Source organism: Pempheris klunzingeri, chromosome 4 (assembly GCF_042242105.1).
Source record: "Pempheris klunzingeri isolate RE-2024b chromosome 4, fPemKlu1.hap1, whole genome shotgun sequence".
NCBI lineage: Eukaryota > Metazoa > Chordata > Actinopteri > Acropomatiformes > Pempheridae > Pempheris > Pempheris klunzingeri.
In genome coordinates this window covers 348685-367752 of record NC_092015.1, presented here as the reverse complement: position 1 = coordinate 367752, position 19068 = coordinate 348685, and the positions used below count along the sequence as shown (strand labels likewise).

Sequence of the window (19068 nt, the reverse complement as noted above, 5' to 3'; positions counted from 1 at the left end):
TGTTTAAACATCCCATAATAACCTCCGTCATGCTGTAGATCAGCTGCTCTGACTGTGACCTGGCCCTCTGGGCTGTTTTCAGGCTTCAGTAAATCTACCTGGTGACAGGAGGCTTCGTCCAATCACAGGTCCCCTCAGAGAGAGAGAGCGCTCCCATTGGCTGCTCTACACACGTCCCTTCAGTGGAGGAGGAGTTTGTGTTCCACACTGTGGAACCAGTGTGTCCAGTGCAGAGCGACTCCTCAGACAGTCTGACAGAGAGGAGGCAGTGAAGGCAGTGAAACAGAGTCAGAGTCCACCAGGAGAAGTTCACCATGAAGCTGCTGCCTTCAGGTTCCTGCAACACCTGGATGACGGCTTCGTTAGGGAGCGTTATCATCAGACTGAGAACATCCACATGGTGGTGATTCACCAGGAGAGCAGGAGAGGAGCGGCCATGTTGGATGGTGTTAACAGTTTAGCCTCCTGCTAACATTAGCTAAAGGCTGCAGCTAATTCAGGTTCGTGTGTCTGTGGCTAACGCTAGCTAATGCTAGCTAACGTTAAAAACATTAAACGTTAACGTTAAAAAAGAGGACGGCTCGCTGCTGGACGGGATAAAAGCATCGGACCACAAACATGACCAGTTGAAGCTGCTCTGGTTTCTTCTTCCTGCACGATGAAGCTCGCCAGTGTTGCCAGGTGGGAAATGTAGAATTATCGTACCACAGACTCGAAATTATCGTATTTTGGGGTAGATTATCGTCCACTCGTCATAACCAAAATAACAAGCTTACTGTTGCGCGATAGTCAAACATAGTGGTTCTATATGTGTTTAGAAGCGTCCTCGGCACCGCAGCGGCTCCAACTTAGCTGTGTTACACTAATGTGTCCCCCATAAACATAAAGGTGGGAACTAATGAGCTAAATCATGAGGCCTCCCACCGTTAGGGGAACTGACACAGCAGGTTAACTTTTTTGAAACAGTATTCATAATAACTGAGAAGAAAATAAAGAGAAAGTCTGGCTTCACTTAGTGACATTTATTTTTGCAGTCCAACATTTGAATACTATTTGAATTACTTATATGAACAATCTTTTTTCAAAGAATAATTCAGAAAATTCTCTCTTTGTCCTCAAAAATGACAAATAACTGCACATCTTCAAACTTAAAAAGTTCCTGCTGCCAACTTTTACTCAATAATAAAACAAATCAATTAATTAATGGGGCACGATCAGCCAATCATGCTCGTTATTCCGAGACCAACATCACCTGTATCCAGGTGCTCGTATCTCATGCTAAACCGATTACGATTGGTTGGAAATGTCACGTGATAAGAGATGCCTTCAGGGTTCACAAAAACTGTACAGCAGATTAGAGCAAGGCTGATTGGAACCACACGTTCACGGAAACTGTCAAATTATCCTTCTTTTGGATTATTGATCGTACATCGCACAGAGGGCAAAATTATCGTACAAATACGATAATTATCGTACACCTGGCAACACTGAAGCTCGCTAACGCCGTGGTCGTCTGGTGGGAGGGGCTTAGGAGAGAACTTCCTTTAGCTTAGCTTTTCTGGAGATGTAAAATGATGAAGCTCTCTGAGATGAAGTACCTGATTGGACGGGTCACATGTCACATGGTCACTCGTTCATGACGATGAAGAAACATTCACTCTGAAAATGTGTCAGGAAGGAAGTGTTCAAGTGTGTCTGAATAAAGCAGCGTCTGTCTGAACCTGGAGCCTCAGTCTGTCTGTTCAGGTCGAAACTACTGCTCTGAGAAGTTTGGGGGGGGGTCACTGAGGGACCCTCTGACCACTGGGGGGTCACTGAGGAACCTTATTGACCACTGGGGGGTCACTGAGGGACCCTCTGACCACTGGGGGGTCACTGAGGAACCTTATTGACCACTGGGGGGTCACTGAGGGACCCTCTGACCACTGGGGGGTCATTGAGGAACCTTATTGACCACTGGGGGGTCACTGAGGGACCTCCTGACTACTGGGGGGTCACTGAGGAATCTGGAAGTCTCCTGACTTCCTGTTACGGTAAGCGTCATTTCCGGCTATCGGAGTTTCCGTGTACTGCGCTATCAACAGCGTCTCTCATTCCTTTTTCTCCACTGGATCTATTTTCACGCTTTATTGTCTTAACCACCAGCTGTACATTTAAATTTACAACCTGCACATATATTTCTCACTTCTTGTGGTGATAATCTCGTTATTTCTGTAGTTTTTACCTAAATCACTAGCTAGCTTCTTAAAACTAAAACCACTGAAATGGCTTCTCTCTCTCCCTCTCAGTCTCCTGCTGTCTCCTGCTCAGTGTGCCACATGTTTAGTTACTCCTCGGCCTCCTTTAGCGAAACCGGTACCTGTAATAAGTGTAGTTTATTCACTGTACTGGAGGCTTAGTGAGTTGGAGACACGGTTCCGCACCATGGAGCATAAGTCAGCTGTAGCTAGCCAGCCCCCAGTAGCCGGTGCGGGCCGACCTAGCTTAGCTCCTACTCCCCCGGCGGTTCCCGCGCAGCCGGGAAACCAGGGCGGCTGGGTGACTGTCCGGAGGAAACATAGTCCCAAGGAGAAGCCCACGGTGCTCCACCACCTTCAGGTTTCCAACCGATTTTCCCCACTTAGCGCTGAGAAACAGACTCTGGTCATTGGAAGCTCCACAGTCAGGAACGTGAAGCTAGCGGCACCAGCGAACATAGTGAAGTGCATCCCGGGGGCCAGAGCGGGAACCATAGAGTCAAATTTAAAACTGCTGGCGAAGGCTAAACGTAGATTTGGTAAGATTGTAATTCACGTTGGCGTCAATGACACCAGATTACGCCAATCGGAGGTCACTAAAATTAATGTGGAGTCGGTGTGTAACTTTGCTAAAACAATGTTGGACTCCGTAGTTTTCTCTGGTCCCCTGCCCAACCTGACCAGTGATGACATGTACAGCCGCATGTCATCATTTAACCGCTGGCTGTCGAGGTGGTGCCCAGCTAACAATGTGGGCTTCATAGACAATTGGCAGTCTTTCTGGGGAAAACCTGGTCTCATTAGAAGAGACGGCATCCATCCCACTTTGGACGGAGCTGCGCTCTTATCTAGAAATATGGCGAAGTTTATTAGTCCTAAAACTTGACAGTCCAGAGTCGAGACCAGGAGGCAGAGCTGCAGTCTTACACACTTCTCTGCTCCTCCATTAGAACAGTCACCCACCCAACATCCTATAGAGACTGTGTCTGTCCCCCGACCACTCAGACCATTTAGATCTATTAAGTCCAACAGGAGAGGAGTTCAGCATCAACATTTAATCAGAGTTAATACCACTGGCACTATGAAACAGGACAGGAGAGTGAAATGTGGACTTTTAAACATCAGATCTCTGCCATCCAAAGCTGTTTTAGTAAACGATCTGATATCTGACCATGAAATTGATTTATTGTGTCTGACTGAAACCTGGCTACATCCTGAGGAGTATGTTAGCCTTAATGAGGCCACTCCTCCCAGTCATACTAATACTCATATTCCCAGAGATTCTGGACGAGGAGGTGGAGTTGCAGCAATCTTTACTCTAGTTTAATAGTCCAACCTAGACCCAAACTTAATTATAACTCCTTTGAAAGCCTTGTTCTTAGTTTTTCACACCCAACCTGGAAAACTCTAAAACCAGTCTTATTAGTTACAGTGTACCGTGTACATTTGTCTCACTATTGGACTCAATTGGCTTCTCCCAGAGTGTAAATGAACCAACTCACTGTTTCAACCACACTCTTGACCTTGTTTTGGCTTACATAGAAAGGCCCTCTGTAATGCCAGAGCCGCCTACTACTCCTCATTAATAGAAGAAAATAAAAGCAACCCTAGATTCCTTTTTAGCACAATAGCCAGGCTGACAAGGAGCCAGAACTCTATTGATCCTTGTGTTCCCTTAGAGCTCAACAGTAACGACTTCATGAGCTTCTTTAATGATAAAATTCTAACTATTAGGGACAAAATTCAGCACCTCCTGCCCTTAACAGGGTCTGGTCCAACCTCAAACCTAGGAACCATAGAAACAGCTGTTAGACCTGATGTGTACTTGGACTGTTTTTCTCCAATTGATCTTTCTGAACTGGCCTCAATAATCTCCTCATCCAGACCATCAGCTGGTCTCCTAGACCCCGTTCCTACTGGACTACTTAACGTGGTTCCCAGAAAATTTAGCGACACGCTTTACCCTCGTGGGCCCGTTTGGGCCCCGAGGGTAAGGAGTGTAGTGCAGGTTAAAAATTTTTTTTTTTTTTCACTTTCACCGCATCAAATCTTTTCAACATCTTCAGACCTATCCATAGATATAAAGTTTTTAATTATTTTTTCAGATTTTTTATGTTTTTATGCCCTTTTTGTCATGAGAACTCCTCTTTTTTTACAGTGTTAAAACAGTAAATATGCTATATTTTCAAAAATAAGGTGCGAAGAGGAATATTTGGGATGAAGTTATTACAGCCTTGACTAGGTCAATAATTGATAACAACATTGATTTTGGTGCATTATTATTTTTGGAGTAATGAGAGTTTATTCAAAAAACTTACACTCTTTGCCCTTAGGCCCAAAACGGGCCCTCTCATAGAAGTGTAGTAGAAATGTTAAAAAAACACATTTTTTTTTCACTTTCACCGCATTAAATCTTTTCAACAACTTCAGACCTATCCATAGATATAAAGTTTTTAATTATTTTTTCTGATTTTTTATGTTTTCATGTCCTTTTTGTCATGAGAACTCCTCATTTTTTTCAATGGGAAAAAACTAAATATGCTATATTTTCAAAAATAAGGTGCAAAGAGGAATATTTGGGATGAAGTTATTACAGCCTTGACTAGGTCAATAATTGATAACAACAATGATTTTGATGCCTTATTGGTTTTGGAACAATGAACGTTTATTGAACAAACTCCCATAACACAACACTTACAATTACAAACATGAATCACACACTGTTTTGAGGTGCATGCTGCATGCATGTGTGCCACATTTGGTACACTGCCTCCAGACCCTCCTGCGCTGTGTGCACAAAGCACATTGCTTCCGTTTTCTAGAGGCCCCTGGCTGTGGTCCCTCCACCTCCTCCTCCTCCTCCTCCTCCTCCTCCTCCTCCTGACCGTGGACCTGGCGTGAGGCTTTTAGGACTAGGCTGGCTGCAAATGGCCCCCTCGGCAGACATTTCCTTGCAGCCATGGCCGGGGTGACCAGCGCTCTCCCGACCTCCTCCAAAAACAGACGCCGTCTGTAGTTTTTGGTGCTATTCCATCCAGGCAATAGCAAAGTGGGTCGGCCCTGGGGTCAGAATTGGAGGGGGAAAGAATGGCACGACCTCTCGGTGAGTTGGAGACCACAGGATTTCCCCATTCTTAGACCGCCATGGAGTGGCTTCATCCTCCATTGTTTCCCCATGTTCCTCTTCATTTCCATGCATTTTGCAAGCTCACTTTATGTGAAGCCATCTGGTGGGGGGGGGGGGGGGGGGGGGGGCATGACACCTAAAACCTGTTTTTCTTTTATTTTGAAGGCAGAGGCTTAGATTCATTGGGTATTCATGGAAAATGCATTATAATGTGTCAGGATTACAGTATATCGAACATATGTGGTTATTATGGGATTCAATGGGGCCCAAATTGGGCCCAAAGGCAAAACTTGCATAGTAAATCCATATCTCCTATTCTATACACCTTGCAATAGAGGGGATAATGGAATTTTGAAAATAATTTTTAAAAAACAATCCTGATAAAATTTCATACTATGAGCCTTTAAACTGACCGATATATTGAGAAATGACAAAGTGAAAGTAAACAAAATGTGCACGTTTGGGCACGTGCCGTTCCCAAGGGTTTTTAAGGAAGTCCTGCCCCTAATTAACACGTCCTTACTGGATATGATCAATCAGTCTTTACTAACAGGCTACGTACCTCAGTCCTTTAAAGTAGCAGTAATTAAACCTCTCCTGAAAAAGCCCACTCTGGATTCAGGTGTATCAGCCAACTATAGACCTTCATCCAACCTTCTCTTTCTCTCAGAGATCCTGGAGAAAGCAGCAGCCAACCAGCTGTGTGACTTTCTAAACTCTAATAGTCTATTAGAGGATCTTCAGTCAGGTTTTAGAGCGAATCATAGCACAGAGACACTGGTGAAGGTTACAGACCTCCTCCTTATGGCATCAGACAGAGGACTTCTCTCTGTCCTGGTCTGGTTAGACCTGAGTGCATCAGACAGAGGACTTCTCTCTGTCCTGGTCTTGTTAGACCTGAGTGCATCAGACAGAGGACTTCTCTCTGTCCTGGTCTGGTTAGACCTGAGTGCATCAGACAGAGGACTTCTCTCTGTCCTGGTCTTGTTAGACCTGAGTACATCAGACAGAGGACTTCTCTCTGTCCTGGTCTGGTTAGACCTGAGTGCATCAGACAGAGGACTTCTCTCTGTCCTGGTCTTGTTAGACCTGAGTACATCAGACAGAGGACTTCTCTCTGTCCTGGTCTGGTTAGACCTGAGTGCTGCTTTCGACACCATCGACCATCACATCCTGTTACAGAGACTGGAACAGTTCATTGGTATAAAAGGAACTGCATTAAGCTGCTTTAAGTCCTATTTATTAGATCGATTTCAGTTTGTACATATTAATAACGAATCCTCTGTCCACACTAAGGTTAGACATGGAGTTCCACAAGGTTCAGTGCTTGGACCGATACTATTTATCTTATATATGCTTCCTCTTGGTAATATTATCAGGAAGCACTCCATTCATTTCCACTGTTATGCAGATGATACACAATTATATTTATCAATGACGCCACATGAACCCAATCAGTTGGTTAAACTTCAAATCTGCCTTAAAGACACAAAGTCCTGGATGAGCAGCAACTTTCTGCTGCTAAACTCAGACTAAACTGAAGTTATTTTGCTTGGCCCCAGACACCTCAGAGACACCTTTTCTACCAACATAACTGCTCTGGACGGCATTAATCTGGCCTCCAGCTCCACTGTGAGGAATCTGGGAGTCTTATTTGATCAGGATTTGTCCTTTAACTCCCACATTAAACAGATTTCTAGAACTGCCTTTTTCCATCTACTAATGTTGCTAAAATCAGGCCCATCATATCCACTGATGATGCAGAAAAATTGGTCCATGCATTTGTCACTTTTTGGACTATTGTAACTCATTATTATCAGGCTGCCCCAATAAGTCGTTAAAGACTCTCCAGTTGGTCCAGAACGCTGCTGCTCCTGTTCTGACCAGAACTAAGAGAAGAGACCATCTTTCTCCTGTACTGGCTTCTCTTCACTGGCTTCCAGTAAAATCTAGAATAGAGTTTAAAATCCTTCTCCTCACCTACAAGGTTCTTAAGGGTCAGGCCCCATCATATCTTAAAGAGCTCATAGTACCGTACTACCCCACTAGAGCACTGTGCTCCCAGACTGCAGGTCTACTGGTGGTTCCTAAAGTCCTCTAAAGTAGTGCAGGAGGCAGAGCTTTCAGCTATCAGGCTCCTCTCCTGTGGAACCTCCTCCCAGTCTGGGTTCAGGGGGGCAGACACCCTCTCTACATTTAAGAGTAGACTAAAAACCTTCCTTAGTGATGAAGCCTATAGTTCAGGACTGGATCAGGTCTTGGACCAGCCCCTAGTTATGCTGCTATAGGCTCAGACTGCCGGGGGACTCCTATGGTGCACTGGGCTCCTCTCTCCTCCTCTTCCTCTGCCAAATGTCTGCCTCTAACTTGTTATCTTCCCCGGAGCCTTTCTGTGCTTTCTCATCTCTCAGGTTCCTGTGGATCCTGGTCCTGGCCCTGCTGATGTGGTTCTCTGGTTCCTGTGGATCCTGGTCCCGGTCCCGCTGATGTGGTTCTCTGGTTCCTGTGGATCCTGGTCCTGGCCCTGCTGATGTGGTTCTCTGGTTCCTGTGGATCCTGGTCCCGGTCCCGCTGATGTGGTTCTCTGGTTCCTGTGGATCCTGGTCCTGGCCCTGCTGATGTGGTTCTCTGGTTCCTATGGATCCTGGTCCTGGTCCCGCTGATGTGGTTCTCTGGTTCCTGTGGATCCTGATTCTGCTGATGTGGTTCTCGGGTTCCTGTGGATCCTGGTTCTGCTGATGTGGTTCTCTGGTTCCTGTGGATCCTGGTCCTGGTCCTGCTGATGTGGTTCTCTGGTTCCTATGGATCCTGGTCCCGGTCCCACTGATGTCGTTCTCTGGTTCCTGTGGATCCTGGTCCTGGTCCTGCTGATGTGGTTCCCTGGTTCCTATGGATCCTGGTCCTGGCCCCGCTGATGTGGTTCTCCACCAGCCAATGGATGTGCGTCTGTCCAAGGCTACAGCCTGTCCGTCCTTGGGAGCTGGATCTCTCCTTCACTGTGGTGCTCCCGGAGGTTTCTCTTTTCCCACTGGGCTTTTTGAGTTTTTCCTTCCCGAAGAAGGAGGGTCATAAAGGGCAGGTGATGCCTCGGACTGATCCACCAGACTGATCCACTGGACTGATCCACTGGCCTCATCGACTGCTGGACTCTTTATTAGATTGTTTGTTCGCTTACACTTGTTTATTTCAGTGAACTTTGTAAAGCACTATGAGACTCTGTTGTGATATTGGGCTATACAAATAAAATTGAATTGAAAAAATTGAAAAAAATTGAATTGAATTATTGACCGCTGGGGGGGTCACTGAGGAACCTCCTGACCACTGGGGGATCACTGAGGAATCTTATTGACCACTGGGGGGTCACTGAGGAACCTCCTGACCACTGGGGGATCACTGAGGAATCTTATTGACCGCTGGGGGGTCACTGAGGGACCTTATTGACCACTGGGGGGTCACTGAGGGACCTTCTGACCACTGGGGGGTCAATGAGGGACCTTCTGACCACTGGGGGGTCAATGAGGGACCTTCTGACCACTGGGGGGTCCTTATTGATCAGGTGACTGAAGGTGGATCACATCCATCTCTTCTTGTCTCTGCTCTCTGACGGAGATCAGCTGACTCACTGACTTCAGGAGCTTTCTACAGTCCAGTCTGTGCTGGGGGGGGTTGTCTCCCCCAGACAGGTTTACCTAGTTACCGGGTTAATGTAGTGCAGTGTTACCTGGTCAGAGGTGTGTTTGCTGCTAGACCTGATCTCAGGTCTAGCAGCAGCGTTGGTGGTATAGTGGTTAGCATAGCTGCCTTCCAAGCAGTTGACCCGGGTTCGATTCCCGGCCAACGCATCCGTTTTTACACATTCAGCTTTTTCTCTTCATCCTTCCTGCAAACACAACACGGGTTTTCTCTGTAATCGGTTGAAACGAGGAGTGAGTGGGGGGTTAGGTCAGAACAATCAATAACTCCAGAAGAGGCTGTTTATTATTATCCACACTTCTCTACAGACGGTGCTGTGCTCCACCGCTGGCTCTTTATCAGCAGTGTCCAACACCTCTGGCGAAGGAAGAGCTTTGTTGTTGATCTTCCCACTGCCCGCCGGGGGGCGCTGCTGCTTTTATTCTGAAGGCTTCAACTCCAGACAGGAAGTGGCTGGTTTCACACCCGGAAGTGATTCTTCGTGGTTTGTTTTTCTTGGTGAGCCTGAAAGGCGCCGAGCTGAAGGCTGAAGCCCGTTATTTAAACTCTTGGAGCTCCACTGACCCGCAGAGATCCTCCTCAGACCGCCGGAAGCTCCGGACCGGCCGCTGGTGTCACCGTCCGCCATCTTGTGTCTCCTCTGCCGCCCGTTAGCCGTTAGCCGGGGTGCTGGGTGTCATGGCGGCCGGAGGCGGCGCGGCTCCGACACACGTCGGTGATGTTGAAGAAGACGCGTCTCAGCTGTTGTTTCCTAAAGGTCAGAGTCCCGGTTTGTCCCGGCTGTTCACCGGACTGTCTGCCCGGGGACTGAGTCTCTGAGTCCTGATTGTGGTCCTGATTGTGGTCCTGATTCTGATTGTGGTCTCTTGTGGTCCTAATTGTGGTCTCTTGTGGTCCTAATTGTGGTCTCTTGTGGTCCAGAGTTCGAGAGTGCGGAGACCCTGCTGAACTCGGAGGTCCACATGCTGCTGGAGCACCGGAAGCAGCAGAACGAGAGCGCCGAGGACGAGCAGGAGCTGTCCGAGGTCTTCATGAAGACCCTGAACTACACGGCCCGCTTCAGCCGCTTCAAGAACCGGGAGACCATCACCGCGGTGCGCAGGTCAGGGTCCGGTCTGGCACGGCCCCATCTGCTGTTAGTTTCTAGTCTGATCTGGATCTGACCCCCCCCCCCGTTCTCAGTCTCCTCCTGCAGAAGAAGCTCCACAAGTTCGAGTTGGCCAGTTTGGCAAACCTGTGCCCTGAAGCTGCCGAGGAGGCCAAGGCCCTGATCCCCAGGTCAGTGAGACCCTGATCCCCGGGTCAGTGAGACCCTGATCCCCAGTCAGTGAGACCCTGATCCCCAGTCAGTGAGACCCTGATCCCCAGGTCAGTGAGACCCTGATCCCCAGTCAGTGAGACCCTGATCCCCAGGTCAGTGAGACCCTGATCCCCAGTCAGTGAGACCCTGATCCCCGGGTCAGTCAGGCCCCGATCCCCAGGTCAGTGAGACCCCGATCCCCAGGTCAGTGAGGCCCCGATCCCCAGGTCAGTGAGGCCCTGATCCCCAGGTCAGTGAGACCCTGATCCCCAGTCAGTGAGACCCGGATTCCCCGGTCAGTGAGACCCTGATCCCCAGTCAGTGAGACCCTGATCCCCGGGTCAGTGAGACCCCGATTCCCAGTCAGTGAGACCCCGATCCCCGGGTCAGTGAGACCCCGATCCCCGGGTCAGTGAGGCCCCGATCCCCGGGTCAGTCAGGCCCCGATCCCCGGGTCAGTGAGACCCCGATCCCCAGTCAGTGAGACCCGGATCCCCGGGTCAGTGAGACCCGGATTCCCCAGTCAGTGAGACCCTGATCCCCAGGTCAGTGAGACCCTGATTCCCAGTCAGTGAGACCCGGATCCCCAGTCAGTGAGACCCGGATCCCCCAGGTCAGTGAGACCCCGATCCCCAGTCAGTGAGGCCCCGATCCCCAGGTCAGTGAGGCCCGGATTCCCCAGGTCAGTGAGACCCTGATTCCCAGTCAGTGAGACCCTGATCCCCAGTCAGTGAGACCCGGATTCCCCAGGTCAGTGAGACCCCGATCCCCAGGTCAGTGAGACCCCGATCCCCAGTCAGTGAGACCCCGATCCCCAGGTCAGTGAGACCCCCATCCCCAGTCAGTGAGGCCCCGATCCCCAGGTCAGTGAGACCCCCATCCCCAGGTCAGTGAGACCCCGATTCCCAGGTCAGTGAGACCCCGATCCCCAGGTCAGTGAGACCCCGATCCCCAGGTCAGTCAGGCCCCGATCCCCAGGTCAGTGAGACCCCCATCCCCAGGTCAGTGAGACCCCGATCCCCAGGTCAGTCAGGCCCCGATCCCCAGGTCAGTGAGACCCCGATCCCCAGGTCAGTGAGACCCCGATCCCCAGGTCAGTGAGACCCCGATCCCCAGGTCAGTGAGACCCCGATCCCCAGGTCAGTGAGACCCCGATCCCCAGTCAGTGAGGCCCTGATCCCCAGGTCCACTGGATCCACCGGACTAGACTAACCTCCCTCCAAACTGAACACACACAAACACAGACTTTAAAGCTGAGATGTTTACTTAATGACACGTGTGTGTGTGTGTGTGTGTGTGTGTGTGTGTGTGTGTGTGTGTGTCAGTCTGGAGGGCCGCTTTGAAGATGAGGAGCTGCAGCAGATCCTGGACGACATCCAGACCAAGAGAAGCTTCCAGTACTGAGTCCAGGTCCAGGTGGGGCCCTGGTGGTCCTGGTGCCCCCCATCAGGTCCTGGTCTGAGGACTGAACTGATTGATCCTGATCATGTGATCTTTTCTTTTTTTTTCTACGTCAAATTAAACTGCTTGTCTTTTCTATCTGGTTGCTCTCCTGTTTCTTGTAACGTGGATTCATCCGCTGCTCAAAGTAGTCCCAACACATGCTGCGGTGAAGCCCCGCCCCTTCCTGTGGGCGCCATGGGACCTGATGTCAGTCAAATGTGTCCGGTCGTCAACGGCTACAGACGAATAAAGTTTAGCTCTGTTTGAATCGTTCCCTGAATCTCTCACATGATGTTTGTCAGGTCAAAGATGATTAAAGTCTCAGTTTGTGGTGAAGACGGTAAAGAACCTTTTAGTTTGGTGTCAGACCTGCTAGCTAGCGAGCTAACTCTGCTACGTCCCCGTGCTAACGTCCCTCATGTTCTCTGAGCTGCTGTGTTGGATCCCAGACTCCTGGTCCTCTGATGAAGGATCAGACCCTCCGCCTGCTGCTGGGACCACATCCTGGTACCAAACACACTCACAGCAGCTTTAGCGCCGCCGGCTAGCTGGACGCCACGACACGTCACGTCTGGGTGAGTCGACTCTCTGATGGAGGATTCTCAGTCTGATGCTCCAACAGAACACAAACACAAACGTTAGCACAGGGATGTAGCAGAGTTAGCTCGCTAGCTAGCAGGAGGCCGAGGACGAAGCTCACCGAGACACCAAACTGAGACTCTACTGACTTTAATCCTCTTTAAACTGAACATCAGGGGGTCAGAGCCACAGACGGGTCTGATGACCATGAACCTGGTTCAGACGTTGACGCAGTACGCGGAGGTGCTGTTGGAGTCCGTGGCGTCCCCCAGGGCCTCGGGCAGGACTCCACTGGACGTCCTCACCATCCTCACGCTGGTCTGGCTGAACAGGGTCCTCTCGTAGTCCATCAGCTGCCTCCAGAATCCGGCGTTTGGTCGGACGAAGGGCCGCTGCTCCAGGACGAGTTCATGGGCTCGACGGAGGCTCAGACCTTCAGACCTGCAGACACAGAGACCAGCAGGAGTCAGAGTCCCCGAGACCAGCAGGGGTCAGAGTCCCCGAACCACAATTGCTTTATCACTCAGAGGGTCACTGCTGTTTCTATCCTGTTCATAACCTGGTGTCACATGACTGGTGGGTACTACAAGTGTTTGAACTGGTCCAAGAGAGCTTGTTTGATCCACTGACAGGCTCAGAGTGTTATTCTAAGTGTGTGACAGCATCATGGAAAGGATCCCTACAGAGAGAGACCTGGAAGATCCTTTTGGTTTAACCACAAACAGCACACACACCAGACTACATTCACTAAAACAGGGATTTTAGAGCTGCTGCTCCATCAGTCAGTGTGTTTGAGTGAATCAACCCTTTAAAATCACTGGGGGAGGAATTCCCCTTTCAGTAAAGGTGCAGTCTGAGGGGGTTCAGGGGGTCTTTACCTCATCAGGTAGGCCATGACAAGGGTGGGGGACCGGCTCCGGCCGGCGGTGCAGTGGACCAGGGTCGCCCCCGTTTGGTTCTGGTCGATCCGCTCGGCCACGGGGTCAAAGTAGTGTCCGAGGGGGGCGTGCGGCCGGTCCTGGACAGGGACGTGGACGACCTGCAGGCCGTCCAGGGGGGGGTAGGACACGTCCTCCAGCCCGCTGGCGTTGATGATGAGTGTGACGGCCCTGCTGCAGAGGACACTGCTGTTCACTGCAGAGTCCAGACCGCTGAGGTACAGACCAGGACGGACCTGACACACCTGGGACATGACCTGCAGGGGGGGGGGGCACCAGGAGGGGATAAACACACACACACACATACACACACACAGTGACACACACACACACACACACACACACACACAGTGACACATACACACACACACATACACACACACACACAGTGACACATACACACACACAGTGACACACACACACACACACACACACACACACAGTGACACACACACACACACACAGTGACACACACACACACACACACACACACACACACAGTGACACACACACACACACACACACACAGTGACACACACACACACACACACACACACACAGTCACGGGACAGTGAGTCAGACTTCTCATTGACTCAGTTTCGTTTCTGTTTTCTGTCCCAGTCTGTCTGACTGTCTGTCCCCACATCTCAGGTAAGATCACCTCTGTCTCTAGTTGTTAGTAGTAGCTAGTTACGGCTACAGGAGTCTGATTATACTAACCAACCAACTAACCAACTAACTTAAACATCAAGCTGCTCTCACGATTTATTCCGGACACGAGCTGCTCCAAGAGGTTTCCGCCAAACTTCATTCAAAAATCTCCCACTTTAACGCTCCTCTCTCTGCTGCGCGCACCGCTTGGTTATGTCCCACTGTTCCACCCCCCCGCCCCCCCAGAGTTCAGTCTGAGGAGTTCGGCCTTAGAAACAGGTTTTTTTTAGGGTGGGGTGCTGTGCTCGGTCCCCCCCCCCCCCCCGTTATGCGGGTCATGCTGAGCCATCAAATCCACTGACTCCGTGTGAACACAAGCTGAGCTCTGATTGGTTCCTCGGGTCCAGGGGGGGCTTCTTATTTCTGACAGATTCTCAGTGCAGTTTGGTTCAGACTCACCGGATCAACCCGGAGGCCTAAAGAACACACACACTTCCGGCCGTCATTTCCGAGACTTTCAAAATAAGGGCCACAGTAATGACAATGTTTGACCAACAAGACAGAGTGTTAGGAAGTCCTGGTGTCCAGCGGGTTCATGGTTCCACGTCTGGAGGAGGGAAGTCTAGTTTGAACGTTCCTCTCCGTCTGTCTGAGGTCAGTTACTTTCTCCTTCTCTCCTCCTCAGACTGATGCTGCTCCATCCAGGTGAGACCTGAACAGGTGTTTGGTTCTGGTCTTAAAAGGGTCTGCAGGGTTCTCAGGTGGGACCTGGTGAGTCCGGTTCTGTAATCCAGGTTCTGTTCTGGCCTGGCCTCGTGTGGACAACATAAAGATGCAGAATCGGAGCACAAACCAGATTATTCCTGTGGTCCGGTATCACCCGACCATCCAGACCGGGGCCCAGGTCCAGGAGGCGCCTCAGGTTGATCCACGTCCTAATGGGGGACAAAAGCAAAGCCAGGGTGCTCAGAAGCATGTTTGGAAACCTGTTCAGGGACCTGCTCAGGATCCAGATCCTCCTCGGACACCAGACCGTCTCTCAGGCGGAGTCCCCCTCAGACCGGACCAGGTCCTGGGATTGGGGGTCAAGCTGGACCGACCGGTGGTGGAGAAAGTGGAGGTTCTGACCCGCGGACAGAGGACCAACCCAGAATGGTTCAGCTGGAGGAAGAACCGGATCACGGCCTCGGTGGCTCACCGCATCGCTCACTGCCGCTTCGTTAACGGGAAGAGCAAAACCCCGCCCCCCTCCTACCTGGCTGCCATCACAGGTAGGCCACACCCCTCTCACAGCTAAATGCTAACACCAGCATGCTAACAGCTGCACTCAGTTTAGTGTGTTAGCATGCTAACATGAGCTAAGTAGCAGTGAACAAAGCAGCATTGTTGTTAGACAAGATGGCCGACGGGCTCTTCATCAGTGACTCTGGCTGAGCAGGTGAGGCGCGGAGAGTCCAGACCAGAGCCATGACCTGGGGGGTCCAGAAGGAGGCCATGGTGGTCCGCCAGTATCAGGTATGGGTTCAGGGTCACATGACTAATGGTGTGATGGTGGTGATGATGATGGTGATGGTGATGGTGATGATGATGGTGGTGATGATGGTGATGGTGATGATGATGGTGATGGTGGTGATGATGGTGATGATGATGGTGATGGTGGTGATGATGGTGATGATGGTGATGGTGGTGATGATGGTGATGGTGATGATGATGGTGGTGGTGATGGTGATGATGGTGATGGTGATGGTGATGATGATGGTGGTGATGATGGTGATGATGGTGATGGTGGTGATGATGGTGATGATGATGGTGATGGTGGTGATGGTGGTGATGATGGTGATGGTGATGGTGGTGATGATGGTGGTGATGATGGTGATGGTGATGATGATGGTGATGATGATGGTGATGGTGGTGATGATGGTGATGATGATGGTGATGGTGGTGATGATGGTGATGGTGATGGTGGTGATGATGGTGATGGTGATGATGATGGTGGTGGTGATGGTGATGATGGTGATGGTGATGGTGATGATGATGGTGGTGATGATGGTGATGATGGTGATGGTGGTGATGATGGTGATGATGATGGTGATGGTGGTGATGGTGGTGATGATGGTGATGGTGATGGTGGTGATGATGGTGATGGTAATGATGATGGTGGTGATGATGATGGTGATGATGGTGATGGTGGTGGAGATGATGATGATGTTGATGGTGATGATGGTGATGGTGGTGATGGTGATGATGGTGATGATGAAGATGGTGGTGATGAAGATGGTGGTGATGATGGTGATGAAGATGATGATGATGATGATGATGATGATGATGTTGATGGTGATGATGGTGATGGTGGTGGAGATGATGATGATGTTGATGGTGATGATGGTGATGGTGATGATGGTGATGATGAAGATGGTGGTGATGAAGATGGTGGTGATGATGGTGATGATGGTGATGAAGATGATGATGATGATGATGATGATGATGATGATGATGATGTGATCCTCCAGAAGCTGAAGAGCGCTGCGTTGGGTTGTCCGGTCTCGGTTCAGGACTGCGGTCTGTTCATCGATGCTCGACGGTCCTGGTTGGCTGCGAGTCCTGACGGCATCGTGATGGACCGCCGGACCGGCCAATGGCTGCTCTGCCTGGAGGTGAAGTGTCCCTACAAGCACCGACAGAGACGAGTGGAGGACGCCTGCAGGGACGACCCCGCCTTCTGCCTGGACATGGAGGACGGGGACGGACGGCAGCCCGGAGAGGTAAAAAACACTTTACTGACCACAAGTCCTCTTTACTACCCCCGTCTTATTCTTAACGTCCTTGTCCTTCTCCTGGTCTGTCCTCCTCCTGGTCTGTCCTCCTCCTGGTCTGTCCTCCTCCTGGTCTGTCCTCCTGGTCTGTCCTCCTCTCCCAGGCCCCGGTCTACCATCTGAAGAAGTCTCACAGTTACTTCACACAGATCCAGTGTCAGCTGGCGGTGACAGGTCTGCAGCAGGCCGACCTCGTCGTCTTCACCCTGAAGGAGACGGCCATCGTCCCGGTGACCTTTGACGCCGACCTTTGGGAGGAGACGGCGTCCAAACTGGAGGTGTTTTACAGGGCCGCCGTCCTGCCTCTCGTCAGGGAGAAGACGCAGCCGGATGCAGCAGCAGCAGCAGCAGCAGCCCTCCCGCCAGAGCTGTAGAGTCAGCTGACCCCTGACCTCTGACCTCTGACGGTTTGTGTGGGTGGTACCCTTGCGGTCACTCACCGTATTGCAACCCACAAATCAGTGATGAAAGACACGTGTGTCAGGACAGGACGCCGTCATCGGCATCTGAGCAACAGAGCAGCACCACCAGCGACAAAGCTACAAAATGACAGCGTGCTGCCGTTGAAGTGTTGCTCAGGTGCTCACTGGCGTGTCGTCATACGCTAACGTACAGATTAATTTATAATTATCTGTAATAGCTAGTAAACATGATTTGTAGTAATACACAGATAGCCTACTAACGTTAGCTAGCATAGCATCAGCTAGCTAAATAACAGCTCGCCACTCTGATCTAAAAAGGTCATTACATACATGATCGTTCCTCCTGCTGTAGGCCGCTATTTCTGCTGTTAGCTTACTGACAGCTCTCTGTTAGCTTACTGACAGCTCTGTTAGCTTACTGACAGCTATCTGCTAGCTTACTGACAGCTCTGTTAGCTTACTGACAGCTCTGTTAGCTTACTGACAGCTCTCTGTTAGCTTACTGACAGCTCTGTTAGCTTACTGACAGCTCTCTGTTAGCTTACTGACAGCTCTGTTAGCTTACTGACAGCTCTGTTAGCTTACTGACAGCTCTCTGTTAGCTTACTGACAGCTCTGTTAGCTTACTGACAGCTATCTGCTAGCTTATTGACAGCTCTGTTAGCTTACTGACAGCTATCTGTTAGCTTACTGACAGCTCTGTTAGCTTACTGACAGCTATCTGCTAGCTTACTGACAGCTCTGTTAGCTTACTGACAGCTCTGTTAGCTTACTGACAGCTATCTGTTAGCTTACTGACAGCTATCTGTTAGCTTACTGACAGCTATCTATTAGCTTACTGACAGCTCTGTTAGCTTACTGACAGCTCTGCTAGCTTACTGACAGCTATCTAATCGCATATTTGTGTACATAAACGATTATCTTCAATAGCCAGTAAACATGATTTAGTAGCTACACACCTAGCATAGCATCAGCTAGCTGTTACGTACATGTAGGTGACATTAATGCTAACGTTAGCTGCAGTAGGCTGCAGGTGTCCCGCCCCCACAGGAACTCCTGGAGTTAGTGTTTCACACATGTAGCTCACAAACATCCAGTCTGAAATACTCTGGTAGTAATTTGGTGTTTTAAGCAACAGGGAGGCTTTTATTTTCTTAAGGAAAGGACAGGAAGTCCTCCCTCGTGGCTGGTTTTCAGCCTGAAGGGTTTTTAGGTAGAAATCAGGTGACGGTTTTGGTTACTTCCTCTTTTAATGGTTTGTTAAGGTTTAAACAGACTTTTATTATATTTTCTGTAGTTTGTTGTACTGGAATCTGAAATGAACTCGATGTTGAATGAAACAAACAGAAGCAGGTTTGCAGTGGAAATATCTGCACTGAAACTAGAGTAAACTGTATAGCTTTATTCTGACAGAAGAGCTTCACTGCTCTCAGACTTCCAGGAGGCTTCAGGTCAGAAGCGTGAGCGTCAAAACACTGATTTGGTTTGTGGGATGTTTGACGAGACATGATGATGAAGCTGAGATCTAAAATCGAAGCTTTTCACTCTGAACTTCTGTTACAAACTCATTTGTGTTCTGTCCTTCAGCCTGTTTGGGAGCTCAGGTCCTCACTGAGGTCACATTATGTGACCACATGTTACTGGGGCTCTACCTGTAGCAGGTGTTACCTGCTAAAAGTCATCACGCTGTATTTCATCTGACTTGTTTGATTAAAGAGTGTGTGTCTCATTACTGACGTCATGTTTCTGTGTCTGACGGACTTTAACCGACCTGATGGAGGCAGCAGCTCTAAAATCCCTGTTTTAGTGAATGTAGTCTGGTGTGTGTGCTGTTTGTGGTTAAACCAAAAGGATCTTCCAGGTCT

The 19068-nt window shown here is 49.8% G+C and overlaps 4 protein-coding genes, 1 non-coding gene and 1 pseudogene across 6 annotated transcripts in view; 5 read left to right on the top strand and 1 right to left on the bottom strand.

The window, feature by feature from the left end:
• lrch3 (leucine-rich repeats and calponin homology (CH) domain containing 3) overlaps window positions 1-19068 on the top strand; it is a 63208-nt gene that overhangs the window by 5991 nt on the left and 38149 nt on the right. The window lies entirely within an intron of this gene.
• On the top strand, window positions 2265-3093 carry LOC139200046 (uncharacterized; annotated as a pseudogene).
• trnag-ucc (transfer RNA glycine (anticodon UCC)) lies at window positions 9135-9206 on the top strand. The gene has a single exon. It is a non-coding gene; the product is annotated as a tRNA-Gly (tRNA).
• On the top strand, window positions 9529-11896 carry polr2d (RNA polymerase II subunit D). The gene is made up of 4 exons (XM_070829537.1): window positions 9529-9814; window positions 9979-10159; window positions 10240-10335; window positions 11683-11896. Exons 1-4 carry the CDS (start codon window positions 9736-9738, stop codon window positions 11759-11761), a joined length of 435 nt encoding a protein of 144 aa, XP_070685638.1. The 5' UTR covers window positions 9529-9735; the 3' UTR covers window positions 11762-11896.
• On the bottom strand, window positions 11604-14184 carry LOC139200279 (dual specificity protein phosphatase 14). Of its 2 annotated transcripts, XM_070829536.1 has the most exons (3): window positions 14080-14184; window positions 13258-13574; window positions 11604-12820 (listed from the first exon to the last, which is right to left on the bottom strand). In XM_070829536.1, the coding sequence occupies exons 2-3, from the start codon at window positions 13569-13571 to the stop codon at window positions 12598-12600; spliced, it is 537 nt and encodes a 178-aa protein (XP_070685637.1). In that variant the 5' UTR covers window positions 13572-13574; window positions 14080-14184; the 3' UTR covers window positions 11604-12597. The 2 variants fall into 2 exon arrangements, with proteins under 2 accessions (XP_070685637.1, XP_070685636.1); XM_070829535.1 differs by lacking the exon at window positions 14080-14184 and having other exon boundaries at window positions 13258-13685.
• LOC139200277 (uncharacterized) lies at window positions 13950-17501 on the top strand. Its single transcript, XM_070829534.1, has 5 exons — window positions 13950-13968; window positions 14654-15239; window positions 15407-15483; window positions 16479-16730; window positions 16886-17501. The coding sequence occupies exons 2-5, from the start codon at window positions 14801-14803 to the stop codon at window positions 17153-17155; spliced, it is 1038 nt and encodes a 345-aa protein (XP_070685635.1). The 5' UTR covers window positions 13950-13968; window positions 14654-14800; the 3' UTR covers window positions 17156-17501.